A 20,995-nucleotide genomic window follows, 5' to 3' on the forward strand; every position below is an offset into this window, starting at 1 on the left:
ATCAAGAAAAAATCTTCATCCTGGTTCTTATCATTACTTTCGGTTTAAGTGGAATTTGATCAAAATAAGTGAGGGGAAAAATTCGTTCTTTGGTTTTAGTGGTGTCGAAAATAAGATCAGAGTGACACAGCCTGTTATTGTGGCTCTGAGACTATGGGCGTGGTTTACGGCAGTTTAAAAACGTAGCCGTTAACTGATTGGACGACAGCTGCGTGTTCGTACGGATCCGTTCTATTCTCTTTACCCATTGGACAAGACGTATCCATCCCTCGCGTATCATTGGCTGATAAAACAACACGACGGAATTTCAAATTACAACGTCTGTCGGCGTTTTTGTTGAAGGAAGCGTGCTGTAACGTTTGCTCGTTTCGGGGCAGAGCTAGTAAGCAGCCAGCATGAGCAGCAGCAGCAGCAGCACACATGGATTGCTAGACGTTTAACTACGTGACATGTAGCTTTCTTCAGAGCTGCTGCTAATTCTTTGCATTAAAATGTCAGAAACGGCAACGTCAACGCGGAGAGGACTCCTGGACTTCAGTCCGGTAAAGAGGGACGGCGCCGACAAGGAGAACGACGTTCCGATTTTGAGTTTGATCCAATTCTCCAAGGCTCCTTTTGTGACGTTTGGATCCGTTAAGTTGGGGACCTCCAAGTCGGCTATTCTGCGTATCGAGAACCCCACAGAGGAGAACGCAGACGCGGAGGTTACTGTTGAGAAGATCCCCTCAAGTAAAGGCTTTTCTGTGGACCACAACACGTTCACGATCCAGGTATGTTCTGAACTTAGTTAACAGCCCCCCCCCCCCCCCCCAAATGTATTTTTTTCCCCTTCTCTCTAGCTGAATAAACATATCGACCAATAACCTCCTTAATGGTATTTGTTTAGTCCTGCATCCTTGTGCTTTTGTGTTTGCAGCCTGAAGGCTGGTTCAGTTTGACAGTAACCTGGACTCCAACAGAAGAAGGCGGACTCAGGGAGCTCCTCGTCTTCAGTGCCAATGGGGTCCTCAAGCACCAGGCTGTCCTGCTGGGGAGGGCGGAAGCACCGAAAAAGAAAAAGGTGAATGTTGCAGCTATGATTGCACTCGCATAGATGAAGAATTCTATTGTTTCCGGTGGAGATGCAACAATTAGTCTGCAGCTAGTTTGATAATCCGATTCATTGTTGAAATGATTTTTTTTTTTTAATTTAACAATTAACATGTTAAAGCTTCTCAAATGTGAAAATGTAAATTGAATATTTCCAGATTTTGGACTGTTTGTCGGACAAAATAAGACTTTTAATGTCATTATCTTGGGTTCTAGGAAATTGTGATTGCTATGTTGCCACGTTTGAACTGTTGTCCTGATGTTATATTCATAAAACCATTCATTGTGAATATAATCAGCAGGTTCATAGATTACTAAAATGATAGTTGCAGCCCTAAATTCAGTCCTAATTTGCCTAATTGGTTAGAACTGTCAAAGAAATATCACACGCTTGAGGAATGGTTTGTTTACGTAGTTTTCATTCAAACATAATCGGGTTGTTTTGACGTGGCATACGTCTTTGTGTTTCAGAAAAGCTTGTGGGACACAATCAAAAACAAAAGAGATGGTGAAAAAGTAGCTGCACCCAGGAGAAAGAAAACGGAACCACCACTGAAGATGGCGGCCAATAAAACCTTCCAGGTGTCCCGGAAGCCGCAGTACAAACGGGAAAAGCCACGCAGCCCGCTTGCTTCTCTCAATGAGGGCAAAGCTGTCAGAGAGAGGTCCCTCTCCAAGCGCAGTCCCGTTGACGATTACCCTCAGAAATCAGAGGAGCAGAGGGCCTTTAATTCCACCCAGAGCCAACAGTCTCTGGCCTTGTCGGACCAGGAGAATACCCATCATGTTCAGGGGAACTCTCCCCTTGTCCTGCTCGTCCCAGCCGGCAAGCTGATGGACTCTGGCAACATGTCTGCAAGCCCAGATGCCTTGGTGGCCAGACCTGAAAACAAAGATCTCACCAAAATGCTTAACAGGACGCTGTCTCCCATTGGGACACCAGAGAGGTTTAAGAAACTCATGCCTCGTATTCAGTCAGACACCCCCCTTTCTGCCACTGTAAAGTCTGTGGCTGACGCTGATGAAGCTGATAGCGTGTTAACTGGAACCATGGTTCTGTCTTTGAAAGACGCACTGGCCCTCATTGACTCTGATCTGAGCGCCGTTAACGCCAGTCCTCGAGACACTAGTTCGAGCTGTGACTTTTCAGACTCACTGGAATCCAAGAGCGCATTACCCAATAGCCCAAAGGTGTCCGAGTCCAGTGAGCCAAGACTTACTTTCTTTGTCAGCAAAAAGCTTGTTGTTTCAGAAGCTGATGAGACTACGGAAAGGGTCAAAAAGGCCTCTTTTACCTCTGCCACAGTGACCAAGAGCAAAGCACCAGTGGAGGCAAATGGTTCCAGTGGAAGGAGAATAAAGAAGTCAAGGCGAAGGCTCTTAGAGAAAACGCGAGAGCTGTCTGACGGCAGCAGCCCGTGTGAGTTTGGACCAGGCACTCCAAGTCTTCCTGTTATAGACCCAGACTCAGGAACCAATGGGTGGCAAAACTCCCTGTGTGACGACGTACATCAAGCCCAGGAGTTTACCTCCTCCAGCTTGACTCCGCGGCTCGCCGGCTCACCCACACCCATCACCTTCCCTGTCACATCTCCCCTGCACGTGGCTCCCGCTCACTTCTCTTTCTCAGCCACGTCCTCGCCTCCCGCCGCCCTCACTGTTGCCTCTCCGCCACCCTTGGGATCATCTTCTCCCTTTCACCTCGACCTCGCATCAAACCGCGACGGGCGCATGCCGCTCCCGACTGTTTCGGCGCCTCTGCCCGCTCAAGGTCCATTTCCTGTTCACGTGGCGGTGAAGAGCAAGAAGAGGAAGAGCGAGGAGTATTTGAGAAGCGGCGGGAAGGTGGAGGACGCTGGGAAAGCGGAGCGCGTCAAGAGGAGCAGGGTGGCAGTTGGAAAAACGGAGCCCGGAAGATCAGTCCAGGAGAGAAGTGCATCACAGAGGCAACAGCCGAGAACAGCAGGTGAGCTGTGAAGTGTATCAGTGAGGGTAGGCTGAACTACAAACCCCTCTCTGTATAATGCAATGCAGTCTACAGCCTCCACAATGACCTGGAGTAATAGTAATTTCTCTTTACCCTAACCAGGGTTGTGTCAAGTTCAGATTAGTTGCCATGGTAGCTTTTTTTTGAAGGCGCAAATACCTATTGTTTTCTTCCTCTACATATCCACACTGATGGTTGCCGGTAGTGACGTCCTGGACTCAGATATTCAGATACAGCCTCTGTAGATGGATGATAGTGGGAATTGTGCAGTCGTGCATGGAAGACAATGAAAATCCTCTGTGTTATTAAGTATCTGCCTCGTTTCTGGACCCTCTTTATCTACATTAACTGGCCTTTTGGTTTTTCCCCAGGTTCGGTGCGCTCAGTTACCACATCATCTCTAAAGACTGCAAGGTCTGTGGTTCCTGCCCAGGCAAAGCAATCGAGCTCCAAACTCACCTCACGAGGTATAACATTCAGTGAAGTAGCTGCTAACATCAGATTTTTGCCAATTTGCCACTTAATTGGTTTTAAAAAAAAAAACTGTTGTTCACAGGAGCCCAATCTCTGAGGTCATTTGGTGCTCCATCTGTGAAGACGGCAAAAGTCATCGCTGTAGCGCAGTCAAAGCTGACGTTCGTTAAGCCAGCGCAAACAGGTATTTCTTGGCAGAACATTGTAAAATGCGCTTTCGTGGCACGCGTTAGTTTTACCTTTTTTTTTAAAAAAAAAAAACTTTTTTTGTTTCCCGTGGCCGCCCTTTTCTCCCAGCGTTGCCGAGACACCCGATGCCGTTTGCTGCCAAGAACATGTTCTATGATGAGCGGTGGATCGAGAAGCAGGAGAGGGGATTCACGTGGTGGATCAACTACGTCCTCACCCCGGATGACTTTAAAGTCAGCACCGAAGTCGCTCAAGGTAGCATCCATTCAGACATGCGTTTGGTTTCAAGAAATATATGAATAATCAAGTAGCTGTCCAAATAATTTGTGGGCTCTTTACACTCTAAACACGTTTAGAACTTAAACGCAGTAATTCTTGCAGTGGAATCTTTATTTGAATGAATATCTTACCTGGTGTTTGTACAAGGGACTTCCGTAGGCGTCTTAAACTTTGCCCTTTTTCATTTTTTCTCTCGCGCGTAGTGAGCGCTGTGTCCATTGCTATGGGCAGCGACAACGGGTTCAGTGTGCCTAAAGCTCCCACCAAGGAGGAGATGTCTTTCAGCACCTACACGGCCCGGCGGAAGCTGAACCGCCTCCGTCGCTCTGCCTGCCAGCTGTTCACATCGGAGGCCATGGTCAAGGCCATTCAGAGGCTCGAGCTGGAGGTGGAGGCCAAGAGGCTGCTCGTCCGGAAAGACCGCCATCTTTGGAAGGACATAGGTAAATGAACGTTGAATTGTGGAACTGCCGATGTAGGGTTTTGCAATGGATAAGCCTGAAAATAACATTGTTTTCTTGTCTTTTCAGGTGAACGCCGGAAAGTCCTCAACTGGCTCCTTTCCTACAATCCACTGTGGTTACGGATTGGGCTCGAGGTATTCAGATACAACGGTGTTCCCTTCTGTATTTTTTTATTTAACATTTGTCTTTCCAAACTATGTCGGAAAGTATCCGTGCCGTGCTCGCCAAACCCAATGTTTCTCATTCTCAAGACAATCTACGGGGAGCTGATCTCGCTGGAGAGCAACAGTGACGCCGTGGGTCTGGCCATGTTCATCCTCCAGCGGCTGCTCTGGAACCCGGACCTCGCTGCCGAGTTCAGACACGCAAAAGTGCCTCACCTTTACAAAGACGGTACTTGAAGAGCGTTGGTTATCGCGTTGTCTAAACCGCAGGCTGTCACTGTCAGAGATGCAAACATTTCGGGAATCCGTTTGAGGTGAAGATGTTCCTTGGGATGAACCAGTAATATGTCATTTATCAGCCGGTGGATCAGTGTGCATGATGCTAAAGCTGGAAGCAGCGAATGTTTGGAGAATTTAATAGTTTTTCTTCAGTTGCACCTGATCAGCTAATCATTGCAGCTCTACTGGAATTTAATATTTTCTCAAAGGTCATTAATGGGATAAAATGTCCCAAATTCTCAATATGCCCTCTCAAAAATCCCCCTATAGATCTTAAGATAATGGTCAAGCCATTCCAGGTTTCCAGGTCAGTTTGGAACGCTTTGAATCCCTCTTGCGTCCTCAGAAGCACACACTATGACGAAAATAAGGGGATTCTTGAAAAACCACGAGAGCTTCCTCTGTAATATATAAGAAAACAAATGTATCGCCTCTCTTCCTTTCCTTGGTTAGGCCACGAGGAGGCGCTGTCTCGCTTCACCCTGAAGAAGCTGCTCCTGCTGGTGTGTTTCCTGGACAAAGCCAAAGAGTCGCGGCTGATCGAGCACAACCCCTGTTTGTTCTGCTCGGATGCAGAGTTCAAGGTACGCCGAAGCCCTCCCACGTCACCAACAAACGGTTAAATACATTAAAAACATTCAGTCGCTATCTCATTAAAGGCCAAAGGTGCAGCCATATCGAATAAGAATTTGCATTGGTCTTTTCACGCAGTTTTAGTACTTGTGTCTTGTCTCGGAGCATGTCTGAGACCGGATGCTCTTTATACCAAAATTAAGAGGAAAATCACTTTTTTTTTTTTTTAGTATATAAAGATTAAGACATAAAAGCTATCAAAGTCAGACTCAGTCAACTTTGACCCACCTTCTTAAATAAATTTGGAGCTGAGACCAAAAGAAAAATCCACACCGGCTCGGGTTTTTTGAACCGTACTAACCAGGAAAGAGACGCCAGCGTTAGTTTTAACAGAACCAAACAGGTTAGGTGTAGAATCGGGACGTTTTATGCAAGAGAGAAAATGTACACCATTCTTAGAATTTCAATGTACCAAATATGTGGGTTTCAAATGAGAAAACATAATAAATGTGTACGTAGCCTATCTACCCTTGTGAGAGGGAGGCAGTGCATTGGTATGTATCTTTTAAATACAGGGGAGCACGGACCTGAAAGCCATCCATAAGTGAACCTCATGTTTCCATCTTTCAGTGTAAAGACTTCTTCTCGCTGTTTATTACCGCGTTTCCTCTCGTTAGACCTTTTTTTTTTGGGCCACGTTAACCTCTGCCATGCTGTATGCTTGTTGTCGTTCTTTCACAGACCAGCAAAGACCTGCTCCTGGCCTTCTCCAGAGACTTCCTGAGCGGCGAGGGCATCCTTCCCCGGCACCTCGGCTACCTCGGATTACCCGTCTCCCACGCTCAGACGCCCCTGGACGAGTTCAACTTCGCCGTGAAGAATTTGGCAGTTGACCTGAAATGTGGCATCCGTCTAGTGTGAGTGAGGCGTCGTGAATTTGAACGTGCTGCTCTGAAGGTTTTAAGCCTCCTTAAAAGTAGAGAAGTGTGTCGTGGCGTGTCGTCTCCAGTAGTAGGAATTCAAAAGTTATTAGATAATTAAAATTTTTCTGTACCCTCTGAATCCCATCAAGTAAAATAATAACAGTATAAAGCTGGAAATTGGTCAGTTGATTAATCACTGATATAGCTGAGAACGTAACACCAAAGACGTCAAAAATGGAGGCAAACGAAGATTCTTGTGCATCATCAGTATCAAGTTTCTTTTCCACGTGGCGTTTTGCTTCCAGGCGCGTGACGGAGCTCCTCGCCCAGGACTGGAGTTTGTCGGCCAAGCTCCGCCTGCCAGCCATCAGCCGCCTGCAGAAGGTCCACAACGTTGACATGGCGTTGCAAGTGCTCAAAAGCAAAGGGGTCGACCTCAAGGACGAACACGGTAATTGTGCTCAACCTGAAAGCATTCAGTGTTTTTTTTTTCCTGTGTGTTTTCCCCCGATCACGGGACCAAACCCAAAGATATTCAATTTACAATGACAAGAAACTGACAAAATCCGAATCCTCACATATTGAGAAGGACGAACCAGAGAACGTTTTGCGTTGAAAGTTGTTTATTAAGCAAACATGGCAGTTCACTGGTGCGGCTTGAAGGTATTTAAGTACTGCTTCTTTACTTACAGGCTCCACCATTGATTCCAGAGACATTGTGGATGGACACAGGGAGAAGACCCTGAGCCTCTTGTGGAAAATCATCTTCGCATTTCACGTGCGTATCCGACTCTGTTTCCAGTTTGCCGGTAGCTCACTGAATTCTCGTCCATGGAAAGCGTTGATTGACATGCAGTCATCAAATTTGTTCAGGTGGAAGTGATTTTGGACAAGGATCAGCTGAGGGAGGAAATTGGCTTCCTGAAGAGAACCTTGAGGACCAAACGGAGGCTGGCGTCTCTGAGGGCCCATCGGGGCCTTCAGCCCAGTCCTGCAAAGACCACGGTGGCGTACGAACGCAGCAGCACTAAGATCGCCCTGCTGATGGACTGGGTCCGAGCTGTGTGTGACTTCTACAACCTGAAGGTGAGTTTGAAATGTTTGTTTTGTGTCCGTCTTGTTCGGCAGGATGCAGTGTTGCTTTGTTCACCTACTGTACTTCGTCATCTGATGTATTATTGACCTGTTATTCTGTTGTGGCGCTGTGCTGTATCATTGGTGGTGGTTTCACCTGAAAAGACTTTCGAGAGTTAAAAATTCAACTTCGGTGTTTGGTTTGAAATGGCACACCAAAATCAGTATTGCCGGTTTGGACTATGAGTTTACAATCAGAGGTCCATCAGTAAATGTCTCATCTGTTTGATCTGTATTTGTATCTGTAGGTGCTGCCACCTGCATTTTGTCCCTGTTACAGCTGACTAAATATATTTGAAACTCCAATGTAACACACAGTAGGATTCCAGCACTTTACAGTCTGGTAAATGGCGAATAAGTGGACTACGCTGAACAAAATGTGATAGTGTTAACTGATGGGCTCTCTCACTGCTGCTGAGTTTGTTTAATATTCCTAGCCCCACTGTATTAAAATGGAGGCTCAGCTCTTTATTTACCCGTTGCCACGGTGAATCATAGTATTGGGGCTCCATTGATTTTTTTGATTTTTTTTTTTTTTTCCATTCACCACACACGTGCTTAACTCACAGTGAACATACTCGGAGTCGATTTGAACGAACTCTGATCAGCTACTCTAGAGTTTCCCGTCTCAGGGTTCATCAACTCAGAGTTCAGGGTTATGCTCAGAGTTTGTTAAACCTGCTTTCTGGAATAGACGAAAACACATCGTCTCTGTGCCTTTTTAAGAACCTTTTTAGTAGTTTGATACCTGCATCCCTGAAATGAAACATTAGCCTTTAACAAGTCTGTCACAGGTTAATTGGAAATATACTTTTAAACAAGAGAACAGCAGATGGTCACACCCAACAATTAGTCCAATTTGCAGTTACCATTAAGGGACTTAATGAGGGAGAGATTTTCTCTGTTAGTACCTTTTTTTTTATTTTTTTTTATATATATATCCACTGTACATCTGACATGACATCAGCACAGCGTAACCTCGGACCTCCATCTAAACACGGCACAACAACCAGTAACCGCGGTGCGTTGTCTGTCTGTGCAGGCGGAGAACTTCACCGTGACGTTCTCAGACGGCCGCGTCCTCTGCTACCTTATCCACCACTACCACCCCAGTCTCCTGCCAGGGGAGGCCGTCAGCCACAGCACCACTCAGACTGTCGAGTGCTCGGCGAGGGGCCGCCTGGAGCTCAACTGCTCAGCCAGCGACTCCGACGACTCGTTTGACTCCTCGCCGACGGGCCTGAACGGTACTCGTCAGCCGTGTCTTCAGTGCAATTGTCTGTTTAGACGTGTAGTGGATCTTTGTACATCACGTCAAAGACGGTCTATAGAAGATGACGCATTACAAGCTGCGCCAGTGGTATGAACTCGTATATACTTCCTGACACCCCCTCCGCCTTTTTCTTTTCTTTTCTTTTTTTTTCGTGAACAGGCCCAGATTCACCGTCAGTGGAATTTAAAGAGCTACTGGAGAATGAGAAAAACAACTTCAGACTGGTCAACGCTGCTGTGTCTTTCCTTGGCGGAGTTCCTGCCATGATCAACCCGGCTGACATGTCCAACACCATCCCCAATGAAAAGGTGAGACCCGGCAGGAGGTTTTCACCCCCCTCTGCTGCAATTCTTTTTTTTTTTTTTATTCTTTTGAATCTGTCTTTCCAAATATGACAAATTCACTGACTATTTTAAAGGATAAAGTAATCAGGGTTGAGAGCAATGGACCGTCGCCATGAAAACTGTCGCTTTAAATCCATCATTAAATCTTTTTAAACTCAGAATATGGGGAAAAAAAACCAAAAAAACCCATCCACAGTGATTTTGAAAAATAAAAAATATACCAAAGATGTCTGAAAATTAGCGTCAAGACCAGAGTGAAATGTTACACCTCTTCCCTCATCCACATGTCTTTATTTCCAGGTTGTGATGTCTTACCTGTCCTTCCTGTGTGCTCGTCTTTTGGACCTGCGGAACGAAACCAGAGCAGCTCGGGTCATACAGGGCGCCTGGAGGAAATACAGTTTAAAGAAAGATCTACAGCTCTACAAGGTCGGTTCAATGTTTGCTGCGACTGCTAAGTGATGGCGTTTTATTCATAAATTTATTTTTGCGAATCGAACTCAATCGTGTGTGTGTGTGTGTGTTTGTGTGTGTACAATAAAAACAAGTCATTTCTGTCACTGCTGTTGGTGATATTGAACTAAATAAGATATTTGAATAATTAACTCACAATTAAGTTTGTGATATAGTCATCGAGCACCGTGCTATCTTTGAATTATTAAAAAGGTCAATCGGATGCACAAACCTGAGAATGAGTCCGTCTCCTTCTCTTAAAGCGTCTATAATCGATATGTTTAGGATAACAATGTATCAAGTGACCGTGAAAACGATGCGACAGTGTGAAAGGTGTCCCTCCGTAGTGGCGAACCTACAGAGAATTATCAGCCCGATCTGCCGCTCCCCTTGACTCCACATGCTTTTAAGGAGTTTAATCTCATTGTTTAGCCGTCCGGCCTGCAGCTTCACTGTTCTGCTTCACTCACACCACTCCCACAGACCACAGCAGGCAGCTGTTTTCGGTGGAAAAAGTTTTAAAAACTGCTGCTCAGCACCAAACAGCAGACATACAAAGTTGGCGACTAGCTGGTGAACATAGTGGGAAATTTAGCAGCTGAGAGAGTGAATACTGGAAAATCTAATTTCTGTTCTATCCTTCACCTTCTGAAAACCAAAAAATGCTGTAAAGGTTTTTGTTGCACTGGTATTTCAGATAAGTTGCATAGCACCTGTTCTGAAGGTTAGTCATGAATAACAACAGCAATTCCTTTCCTGTTTGAATACAGGAAAGAAACTTGGCTGCCGTGAAAATCCAAGTAGTTGTGAGGAGATTTCTCCAAAAGCGAAGCGCTCAGAGGCAGAATCAATCTGCCGTCGTCATCCAATCAGCCTGGAGGGGTTACGTAGCCCGCAACAGGCTGAGGCTGAGGGAAGAGGCTCAACTTCGGGCTCTGCAGCACGAAGCCGCAACTGTCATCCAGGTGAGCGTGTATTCCATATGTGAGAATGCAGGGGGTTGTTAACAAAATATAAAATGACCAAGTTGTACATGATAAACCATTTTACTGTTTGCGTAAATATCTAGAATTGATTCAAAAATATCACGTAACGGACATTACAGTGGAAATAGAAGAGTATTTTTCAGCATTCTCAGGCGTTGATGGTTTTGACTTCCTCCATTTAGTGTTTTTTTTTTTACAACTGGGATCACTGCCTGAGGTAAGAAAGAGTTTGGCCAATGGCACAGTGATGTTGGTCCTGAATTTAAATGCTGCCTTGTCAACATTTGCGATTTTGCTTTTGTTTTTGGCAATTTCGGTGTCATAATGTTTCATAATGACGCCTTCCTGTGTAGTAGTTCTTTAAAAAGATGGTTCTGACGTTGTCCCTACAGGCCCAATGGAGGATGTTTTGGGCCACGAGGGCTTACCGACGCCTCAGCTACTACGCCATTGTCGTCCAAGCACAATGGCGAATGAGGAGGGCAGCCTCTGCTTATGGAAGAATCTACTGGGCAGCGACAGTCATTCAGAAGCACTCGCGAGCGTGGGCTCTTGCAAGAAGACTTCGGGAACATTACCTCTCCCTCAGATCTGCAGTGGTGAAAATACAGAGAGGGTACAGAAGATGGAAAACCCGGAAAGCGGAAAAGGAAAACCGTGCTGCCAACGTGATACAAGCTGCGTTCAAGAAATGGTTCGAGGAAAAGGTGGCCGAAAGAACTGCGGCTGCTGTAAGGATCCAGTCTTGCTATAGGATGCAGAGGTGTCTCCGTCAGTACAGAAAGATCAAGACGAGCACTGTGCTCATTCAAGCCCGATACAGAGGTCACGCACAAAGGCGCTGCTTTCAGATGTTGAAGCTGCAGCAGCACTCTGCTATTGTCCTTCAGAGTGCCTTCAGAGGGCACGCTGTCAGAAAACAGGTGGAGAAGATGAGATGCGCTGCAGTCATAATCCAACGCTGGTTCAGGGCCTCTGTGGAAAGAGACATGGCAAAGCAAATGTTTGCGAGGATGAAATGTGCCGCCATTACCATACAGGCAGCTTATCGTGGAAAAGTGGCTCGGGACTCCGTGAAAAAACAGCACAAGGCAGCAACAGCAATCCAGGCGGCTTTTAGGAAGTGTGCCGCCCAAAGGCGCTACCTTCTCTTGAGAAAAGCCGCAGCTGTGATACAGCAAAAGTACAGGGCCACGGTTTTGGCTCGTAACGCGAAGAAGGGTTATGATGCTCTTAGAAACGCCGCGCTCACTATACAGGCTAACTGGAGAGGCAGAGCTGACAGGAACAGGATGGAAAAGCGGCATCAGTGTGCAACACTGGTACAGGCTTACTACCGTCGGCACAAAGCGCAAGCAGAGTACAGGTCCAAGAAGGCCGCGGCTGTAATCGTACAGCATCACTACAGAGCTTATGTGGCTGGAAAGGAGATGAGGAAAGCATACCTGCGTACGAGAGCAGCCTGCGTTACTCTCCAAGCTGCATTCAGAGCGATGAGAGTTCGGACAGAGCTGCGGGAAAAGCACCGGGCAGCGACTGTCATTCAGGCTTTGGCTAAGATGTTTTCATGTAGGAAACGATTTCTTCTCCTACAAAGTGCAGCGATTATCGTCCAAAGCCGATACAGAGCTCTTCTCACCTGCAGGGCACAGAAAAATGAATACAGAGAGCTAAAGCAGGCCGCCACAAAGATACAAGCCGCCTACCGGGGATTTAGAGTGAGAGAAGACCTAAAGAAGAGGCACAGCGCTGCCAGAGCAATCCAAGCCCAATTCAGAATGCACAGAATGCGTATGGCTTACCTTGCCACCAAGTGCGCTGCCATCATTATTCAGCAGCGCTACAGGGCCAAGATGCTCAGAGATCAACAGACGCAGAGGTACAGAACAATGAGATCCGCGGCCGTAGTCATCCAGGCAGCCCATCGTGGCCACAGGGCCAGGAGGAAGATTGCAGAGATGCACCAAGCTGCTGCAATCATTCAGAGAAAGTTTCTCACCATTCGGGATAGGAAAAGGTTCCTAGCTATCAAGGCAGCAGCTTTGGTTTGTCAGCAGAGGTACAGAGCAGTGACCCTTGCCAGAAAGGACCACTTGGACTATCTGTCAAAGCGCACAGCAGTCATTTGTCTGCAGGCAGCCTACAGAGGATTTGAGGTCAGAAAGCAGTTGCGTACCCAGCATGCAGCAGCCGTAACAATTCAGTCTCACTTCCGAAGGCACCAGCAGAGAACCAAATACAAGATGCTCCGCTGGGCTGCCAATGTACTGCAAGCACGTTACAGGGCCAACAAGAAAATGAGCGAGGAGATGCGAGCCCTGAGCGCCAAGAGAAATGCTGCTGTTGTCTTACAAGCTTCCTTCCGTGGAATGAAATCCAGAAGAATCATCAGACAAAGGCATCGGGCTGCCAGTGTTGTCCAGACAGCTTACAGGGCACACTGTGAGCGCAAGCAGTATCTTACTTTGAAGTACTCTGCACTCACCATTCAGCGGAGGTATCGGGCTACTGTAGCAGCTAAAGCACAAAGAGCACGATACCTGGAAATGTGCGGCGCAGCCATCGTCCTTCAGGCAGCTTTCAGAGGGCAGCAGGTCAGAAAGGAGGTTGCCCGTTGGCATCAGGCCGCCACTGTGATCCAGTCTGCATTCAGAAAGTACAGTAAGGAAGTCAAATTCCAGGCCATGCGTCTCTCCGCCGTTATCATCCAGAGATACTACCGCTCCTGTGTCCTTCAAAGACGAGACAGAGAAAAGTTCCTGACAATGAAACGGTCCACCGTCGCCCTTCAGGCAGCATTCAGAGGCTGGTGTGTCAGGAGGGACGTTGGCCGACAAAATCAAGCTGCCGTTGTGATCCAGTCGAGCTGGAGGTGCTCGGTGCGGAGGCGGATCTTCCTAAGGAAGAGGGAGGCGGCTGTGAAACTTCAGCGGAGGTATCGGGCTACTGTAGCGGCAAAGGGACAAATGAAACGATACCAGCAAATGGGCAGAGCAGCAGTCATCCTTCAGGCAGCATACAGAGGCCAGCAGGTCAGAAAGAAGGTTGCTCATTGGCATCAAGCTGCCACTCTTATACAGTCTGTATTCAGAAAGCACAGAGAGGAAGTCAAATTCCAGGCCATGCGCTTGTCCGCCGTTATCATCCAGAGATGCTACCGCTCCTGTGTCCTTCAGAGGAAAGAAAGGGAGAAATTCCTGACAGCGAGACATGCAGCCATTATTCTTCAGGCAGCTTTCAGAGGTTATCGTGTGCGAAGCAGCACTGCCAAGATGCACAGGGCGGCTACTGTCATTCAAGCAAACTTCAAGAAGCACAAACGGCAATCAGCCTTTAGGAAACTCCGCTGGGCCGCCTGCGTTATGCAACAGAGGTTTAGAGCTCAGAGACAGAGAAACGTTGAGGTAAAACATTATCAACAGCTCAGAAAAGCTGCTGTGGCATTACAGGCTGCATATCGTGGAATGAAATCCAGACAAATCGTCAGACAAAAGCATCATGCTGCAAGTGTTCTCCAGAGAGCCTACAAAACGCACTGCGAACACAAGCAGTACCTTGCCTTAAAATCCTCCGTCCTCGCAATTCAGCAGAGGTATCGGGCTACTGTAGCAGCAAAAGAACAAATGCAAAAGTACCAAAAACTGCGCAGTGCTGCTGCTGTCCTTCAGGCAGCTTTCAGAGGCCAGCAGGTCAGGAAAGACGTGGCTCGCCGGCATCGGGCCGCCACTGTGATCCAGTCTGCATTCAGAAAGTACAGTATGGAAGTCAGATTCCAGGCCATGCGTCTGTCCGCCATTATCATCCAGAGATACTGTCGGGCAACTGCTCTTCAAAGACGAGACAGAGAAAACTTCCTAAAAATGAGAAATTCGGCCGTCATCCTTCAGGCAGATTTCAGAGGGCAGCAGGTCAGGAAAGACGTGGCTCGCCGGCATCGGGCCGCCACTGTGATCCAGTCTGCATTCAGAAAGCACAGAGAGGAAGTCAAATTCCACGCCACGCGTCTGTCCGCCGTTATCATCCAGAGATACTACCGCTCCTGTGTTCTGCAAAGACAAGACAGAGAAAAGTTCCTAAAAATTAGACATTCGGCCATTATTCTTCAGGCAGCTTTCAGAGGTCACAGTGTGCGAAGCAGCACTGCCAAGATGCACAGGGCGGCTACTGTCATTCAAGCAAACTTCAAGAGGCATAAACAGCAGTCAGCCTTCAGGAGACAATGCTGGGCGGTATGTGTCTTACAGCAGAGGTTTAGAGCTCAGAGACTGAGAAACATTGAGATAAAACGTTATCAGGAGGTTAGGAAAGCTGCTGTTAATCTACAAGCTTCCTTCCGTGGCATGAAATCCAGAAGAATCATCAGACAAAGGCGTCATGCTGCCAGTGTTGTCCAGAGAGCTTACAGGGCACACTGTGAGCGCAAGCAGTATCTTACTTTGAAGTACTCTGCACTCACCATTCAGCGGAGGTATCGGGCTACTGTAGCAGCTAAAGCACAAAGAGCACAACACCTGGAAATGTGCGGCGCAGCCATCGTCCTTCAGGCAGCTTTCAGAGGGCAGCAGGTCAGAAAGGAGGTTGCCCGTTGGCATCAGGCCGCCACTGTGATCCAGTCTGCATTCAGAAAGTACAGTAAAGAAGTCAAATTCCAGGCCATGCGTCTCTCCGCCGTTATCATCCAGAGATACTACCGCTCCTGTGTCCTTCAAAGACGAGACAGAGAAAAGTTCCTGACAATGAAACGGTCCACCGTCGCCCTTCAGGCAGCATTCAGAGGCTGGTGTGTCAGGAGGGACGTTGGCCGACAAAATCAAGCTGCCGTTGTGATCCAGTCGAGCTGGAGGTGCTCGGTGCGGAGGCGGATCTTCCAAAGGAAGAGGGAGGCGGCTGTGAAACTTCAGCGGAGGGTCCGGGCAGTGCAGCTCGGCAGGTCGGAGAGGAACAACTACACCCGCATGAGACAAGCTGCTATCACGCTTCAGACACACTGCCGAGCCTGGACCGCAAGACGACAGGTAATGGGGCTTAATTTGAAGTTCATGCATTTATTAACCTAATAGACACTTGAAAGTTGTAGACACCATCATGTCTGTTAAGAAGTGAACATATTAACATGTCCTTTGCATGCCATTCTGTTTCAGGCACTAGAGGTAGCCAAGGCCGAGAGGAGGCTCCGTTTCACGTCGGTGGTCTTCCATCATCTCAGTGCCATAAAGATCCAAAGAGCTCTGAGAGCCCACTGGGCTTTGGAGTGGGCCAAAAGGCAAATCCTCTCTGTCATCACCATACAGGTACAGCAACACAGCGCCACAAAAGCCACTTTTCAAACCAAAAGTACTTTAGTGCTCCGATGAAGTTTAAAACGAGTAAATCAGTGAAGAGCACAACATTCATTAAAAAAAACCAACAAATGTTTTTCCTCCTAGCGATGGGTGAGAGCGAGGCAGCAGAGGAGCCGGTATCTGGAGGACAGGAGGAAGGTGGTTCTAGCCCAGAGAGCAGTCAAGCGCTGGTTAGACCGTCGCCGCGAAGCTGCGTCAGTCATCCAGCAGGCCATCCGCAAACACCTCCTTCTCAGGCGCCAGAAGAGGGTTCAACAGGGAATTGTTAAAGCTCAGGTACTACAGTCAGTGGTGAATTTAGTGCAGATGGCTTCTCTACCCTTTAAAGGACAGGTTCGCAGTTTTTTTCGTCAGCGGCGCCCACGTGAACGTTGAAACAGGTTTAGCGGTTTGAATGGATGGTATGCCATTTCAACCCTCACAAAATGGTAAACCTCATGTGATCTGATGCACCAATGATTAGCTAACTCATTTGAGGTTTTTCTTTCATTTGTCTCTCCATCTCCCCCCACCCCCCCCCCCTGCTCTCCCTCCAGGCTCTGTGGAGAGGACACCGCTCCCGCCGACTGAATGACAATTCCAAGGTGGTGAAGTTGAGACGCCGTTTACGCAAAGTCTCTGCTGGCATCCGAGAAGAGGACAAACTGGGCAACAAGACGTCGTCTGCCCTGGACTACCTCCTTCGATACAAACACTTCTCCTACATTCTAGAGGCCCTGAAAAACCTGGGTATGGCTTTGCCCTTTCTGTCAATTCACCCATTTGAAGCAACTATGGAGCTTCCTGTTACAGACAGTTTTTTTTTTAGTAGTACCAAGAAGCTTTAGTGGAATAGCAACCTTTATTGTAGCTGATGAAGGACAGTGTTTGTAAACTGCAAACGTTTGGGTTTTGGGGGAAAATAACAATGTTGGTGATACAGTATTCAAAATCTGACAAGGAAATATACAGTATTTGTAGTACACTTTTGCTTTATAATATATATATATATTTTTTTTTTTTCAAAGTGAAATATCACATCAAAATAATATATTGGATCATGTATTATAAGTGCTGAACCAAAAGCAACTGGATTTACTGTATAATCTGGAAGACATTTCGCAACCTATCCATGAAGCCTCACCAGCTCTCTCTCATCTGACGGGTCCAAACGCTGCCGCTACCAGACTACAGAAACGCTAGCCTAACTAAAGCCAGGATTTGGCTATCCGAGATTAGTTCCGCGGTTAAACGGAGTTTGTGGTAATTTGGGACATCTGCGATGGACAATTAACAAGACATCTGTATGAGGTTCAGGGACTTGAGTTCTTCGTGCTGTTGCAGTTATTTCAAACACTTGACCACCCCACCCCACCCCACCCCCGCCCAACTGGTCCCACTGTAATTCTGATATCTGCAATAGAGTTGAGCATGAGAAATGGGAAGACTTTTAGGAAGTGTGGGAGAAATGTGTTGTAGCAAAAGTGCTTGTGTTGACATGCGACTGAGTTCATTGTATAAGAAGACCCTATGTGTGTGTGTGTGTGTGTCTGTGTGTGCGTGCAGAGACCGCCACCAGGTTGTCCCCAGAGTGCTGCGAGCGACTGGTAGAGAGTGGCGCCACCAACATCGTCTTCACACTCATCCGCTGCTGCAACAGGAGCGTCCCCTGCATGGACGTCATCACCTACTCCATCCAGATCCTCCTCAACCTCTCCAAGGTACATTTTTTTTTTCCCTCAATGTAATGTTGCCATAAAAAGTAATCATGCTCTTATGTTTAGGGTGTGAGACATGAAGGTCACATGAAATGTGGTGATCAGTTGACTTTGTAAAAGGTTTTTCCTTATCGCCTGATGGTAAGAAGGTACTGTTAGTCCTGCTGTCCTTCCCCTCAGGTTAAGTTGCCATAACCGTCTACCTTTTAGCCTGGCTCTGTCCAAAGGTAAAAAAAAAAAAATCTGCCTACCACCCCCTCTAAAGGGAACTAATTAACACACCTGCAAGTTGTGGTTTTTACAGAGGAGTCCGTGCAGAACTATTTCTTGGACAAGAGCACTTCTTCTGAACTTGTTGTATTTACATTTTAGCTTCTGTATGGATCCAACAAAGTAGTAGTTACTACTTGGTAGTAGTTGGCACAAGGCTAGCTGCTTCCCCCTTGCTTTATGCTAAGCTAAGCTAATCGTCTCCTGGCTGTGGCTTCACGTTTAGCATGCAGACCTGAGTGGTGTTGATCTCCTCATCGAACTCGTGCAAAGAAAGCAAATAAATGTATTCCCGAAATGTCAAACTATTCCTTTAACTACATATTAGTCATATCGGTTTGATAAGTTCTCGTAAATGTACTACTTGGTAGTTCATGTTACATCCGTAACATGGTGCTGAATGTAAAGTTACTGCCAAGTAACGGGAGACATGTTTTAATTCCGGTGAGTTTAGCTGAGGATGGACAGAGAAGGTCAGAGCATTCCCTCAGAAGCTTTGATCTCTCGCTTCACCACAGACTTTCTCTTCCTCTTTTATATCGGCTACTTGTCACCCGGCTCAGTTTCACTCTGAGGGCCACAGATCTTTTTTTTGTCTCTGTGGGAACAGAGAACCACTAAAAAAAAACACAATTTAGTGTGCATTATTGTGAATAAATCTGCAAAGTCTGCATTTTTATTCACAAGAACACAAAAAAGAGAAACGATCTGACAGATAAAATTGTAATCCCCACAATATAAAAGCAGCATTGGTTAATTTCACAAAGACTCTGTACCTTGGATACAGTAAATGTAAGGTACTTGTGTACAGTGTTGTTTATTGTCAGACACTTGTGATGAGTTTTCAAATCCCAGAATAATTAATGACCAAAGTGGCAGCACATTATGCATTTTCATTGTCTTTGCATATCTTTGCGACGTCTCAAATCTTTTCCCCCTCCGTTTTGTCCCCTCTGCAGTGGTTAGTTGTTTTTAATTGATCCGTGTTTGTATCTTCTTCCCTCACTCCCTGCTTTTTTTTTCTTTCCCGTCTCCTCCTCCTCCTCCTCCCTCCCACTTGGTTTCCTCCCGCAGTACCACAAAACCATCGAGGCAGTGTATTCGGTGGAGAACTCTGTGGAAACACTGCTGGACCTGCTGCAGAGATACCGGGAGAAGGCAGGGGATAAAGTGGCAGAAAAGGGCGGCAGCATCTTCACCAAGGCCTGCTTCCTGCTTGCTCTCCTCCTGCAAGACAAGCGCCGCGCTGTGGTCCGTAGCTCCTATAACATACATTTTTGTAATATATTATTCCAGTCATTTAAGAACATTTAAGTACAAATATTGAATTCTAATTTCACAGGAGAAACGGCTTTTGTAGTTTTGTAAATACCATGCAAACGTTTTTTTTTTTTTTTAAATTTTCATTAGGAGGTTATGAAGCTACCCAAGATCTTGGACAGGATACGCAGTATTTACCGCCTCACCGCTCGCAAACACAAAATGGACGCAGAAAGAACTGTTATTAAACAGAAGATGAACGCATCAATCAATGGGAGCTTCTTCATTCAAGCAACGCCTCGTAAATCCCGTCCTGTGCCCAAGTACGTATATGTGTGCATATATAACAGTACTGCATGTGTCATACAGATGGCATGTGTTTGCAGTGATAATTGACATCCTGTTTTCGTGTTTCAGATTTGCACCGGATTGGGTTCTCAGGAAGGACAAGCTAAAAGATATTGTGGACCCTCTCAGGGCTATTCAAATGGTGGCAGAAACGCTCTCCATTGTGTTGTAAATAGACAAGCTTTTAAATATTGATTTGTCATCTTGCTTCTTTTGCCCTTCAGAACACATTGTTTTATGTATTGTTTAAGTTTTTTGGGTTTTTTTTTACCAATGCATTTCCATGTGTTACATGTATATATTAAAATGGATTTGTTTCTTAAACATGGTCCAGTTTCATGTATCTTTCTAATGTGCTTACATTGCTCTCACAGGCCGAGGGTCAACCAACAATTTTACACACGAGTCGAAAAAATGAAATAAGGCTGAAGTTGCAGCACTTTAGTAAATGTAATGGTAGCACGCTAACATGCTGATTCTTAGCAGCTAATATTTACCAGATGGCTCATCTTTATTTAGTGAGTTAGAATTACTTTTTGCTAATTGGCACTAAACATAAAGTACAGCTGAGGCTGATTTGATCATAAACCAAAGTATCGGACAAATAAAAAGGTTGACCTGATGATGGTGCTAGATAAAAAGAGTTGCTGCACTTCATCCTGATGGGAGCATGAATGTGTGGCAAACCTTACGGCAATCCATCCGCGAGTTGAGACGTTTCACTCAAAACCACAAATCAAATACACAAATACACATCCAATAGTTGTTGAGATTTCTCAGTCCAGACTAAAGTGGTTGAAAGATAAGATAATCCTTTATTAATCCCTCGGTGGGGAAGTGTGCACTGTTAAAGCAGCATACAGGCTAGTGCAATAGCAAGAGGCATACATACAATAAAGACTGTTAAAAACCATAGGAACAACTATAATTGACAAGTTTACAAATTCACAGACAAAGGAATTTTACTGTATTGTACATAGAGAGATATAGATATTGCACCATTTGTTATACATTCAAAGATATTGTATGAGAGTGGATTGTCCATTTAGGTGTGTGTGGTCTACTGGGAGCAGTGCTGATTGTAAAGCCTGACAGCAGCAGGGAGGAAAGAGCTGCGGGTATCTCTCCTTCGCTTCACTGCGGGTGAAGCAGCCTGCCTGGGGGTGTTTTTGCCTACTCTGGAGTTGGACACCTGCACCGAATCGACTACGCCCTGACCAAGGAGAAGCACCACTCCATCCTTCAGAGACATGCTGTACCCTCTGGTTTGCATCTTTGTGGAGAGGGATTCATCCTGCAGCGGGATAACGAACCCCAAACACACCTCAAAGCTTTGCAAGAACTTGAAGACAAAGAAAAACAAGCATTCTGTGACATCACAATGGGATACTGGGATAACGTGGGTCCTCAGGTTTTGCACAGCCTTGTGGAGTCCATGCCAGCTGGAGCGCATGCTGTCATTAAAGC

At 46.4% G+C, this 20,995-nt stretch overlaps 1 protein-coding gene across 1 annotated transcript; it reads left to right on the forward strand.

Moving 5' to 3' along the window:
* Positions 1–491: 491 nt before the first annotated feature.
* Positions 492–19,779, forward strand: aspm (assembly factor for spindle microtubules). Its single transcript, XM_070909025.1, has 26 exons — positions 492–770; positions 917–1,060; positions 1,561–3,055; positions 3,448–3,543; positions 3,633–3,734; positions 3,848–3,994; positions 4,222–4,461; positions 4,549–4,616; positions 4,734–4,875; positions 5,379–5,509; positions 6,240–6,415; positions 6,727–6,872; positions 7,114–7,199; positions 7,295–7,507; positions 8,598–8,802; positions 8,988–9,136; positions 9,473–9,601; positions 10,396–10,590; positions 11,004–15,626; positions 15,753–15,902; positions 16,038–16,229; positions 16,490–16,682; positions 17,499–17,653; positions 18,995–19,171; positions 19,331–19,503; positions 19,598–19,779. The coding sequence occupies exons 1-26, from the start codon at positions 492–494 to the stop codon at positions 19,698–19,700; spliced, it is 9,909 nt and encodes a 3,302-aa protein (XP_070765126.1). The 3' UTR covers positions 19,701–19,779.
* Positions 19,780–20,995: the final 1,216 nt, after the last annotated feature.

Source organism: Enoplosus armatus, chromosome 7 (genome assembly GCF_043641665.1).
Source record: "Enoplosus armatus isolate fEnoArm2 chromosome 7, fEnoArm2.hap1, whole genome shotgun sequence".
Taxonomy (NCBI): Eukaryota; Metazoa; Chordata; class Actinopteri; order Centrarchiformes; family Enoplosidae; genus Enoplosus; species Enoplosus armatus.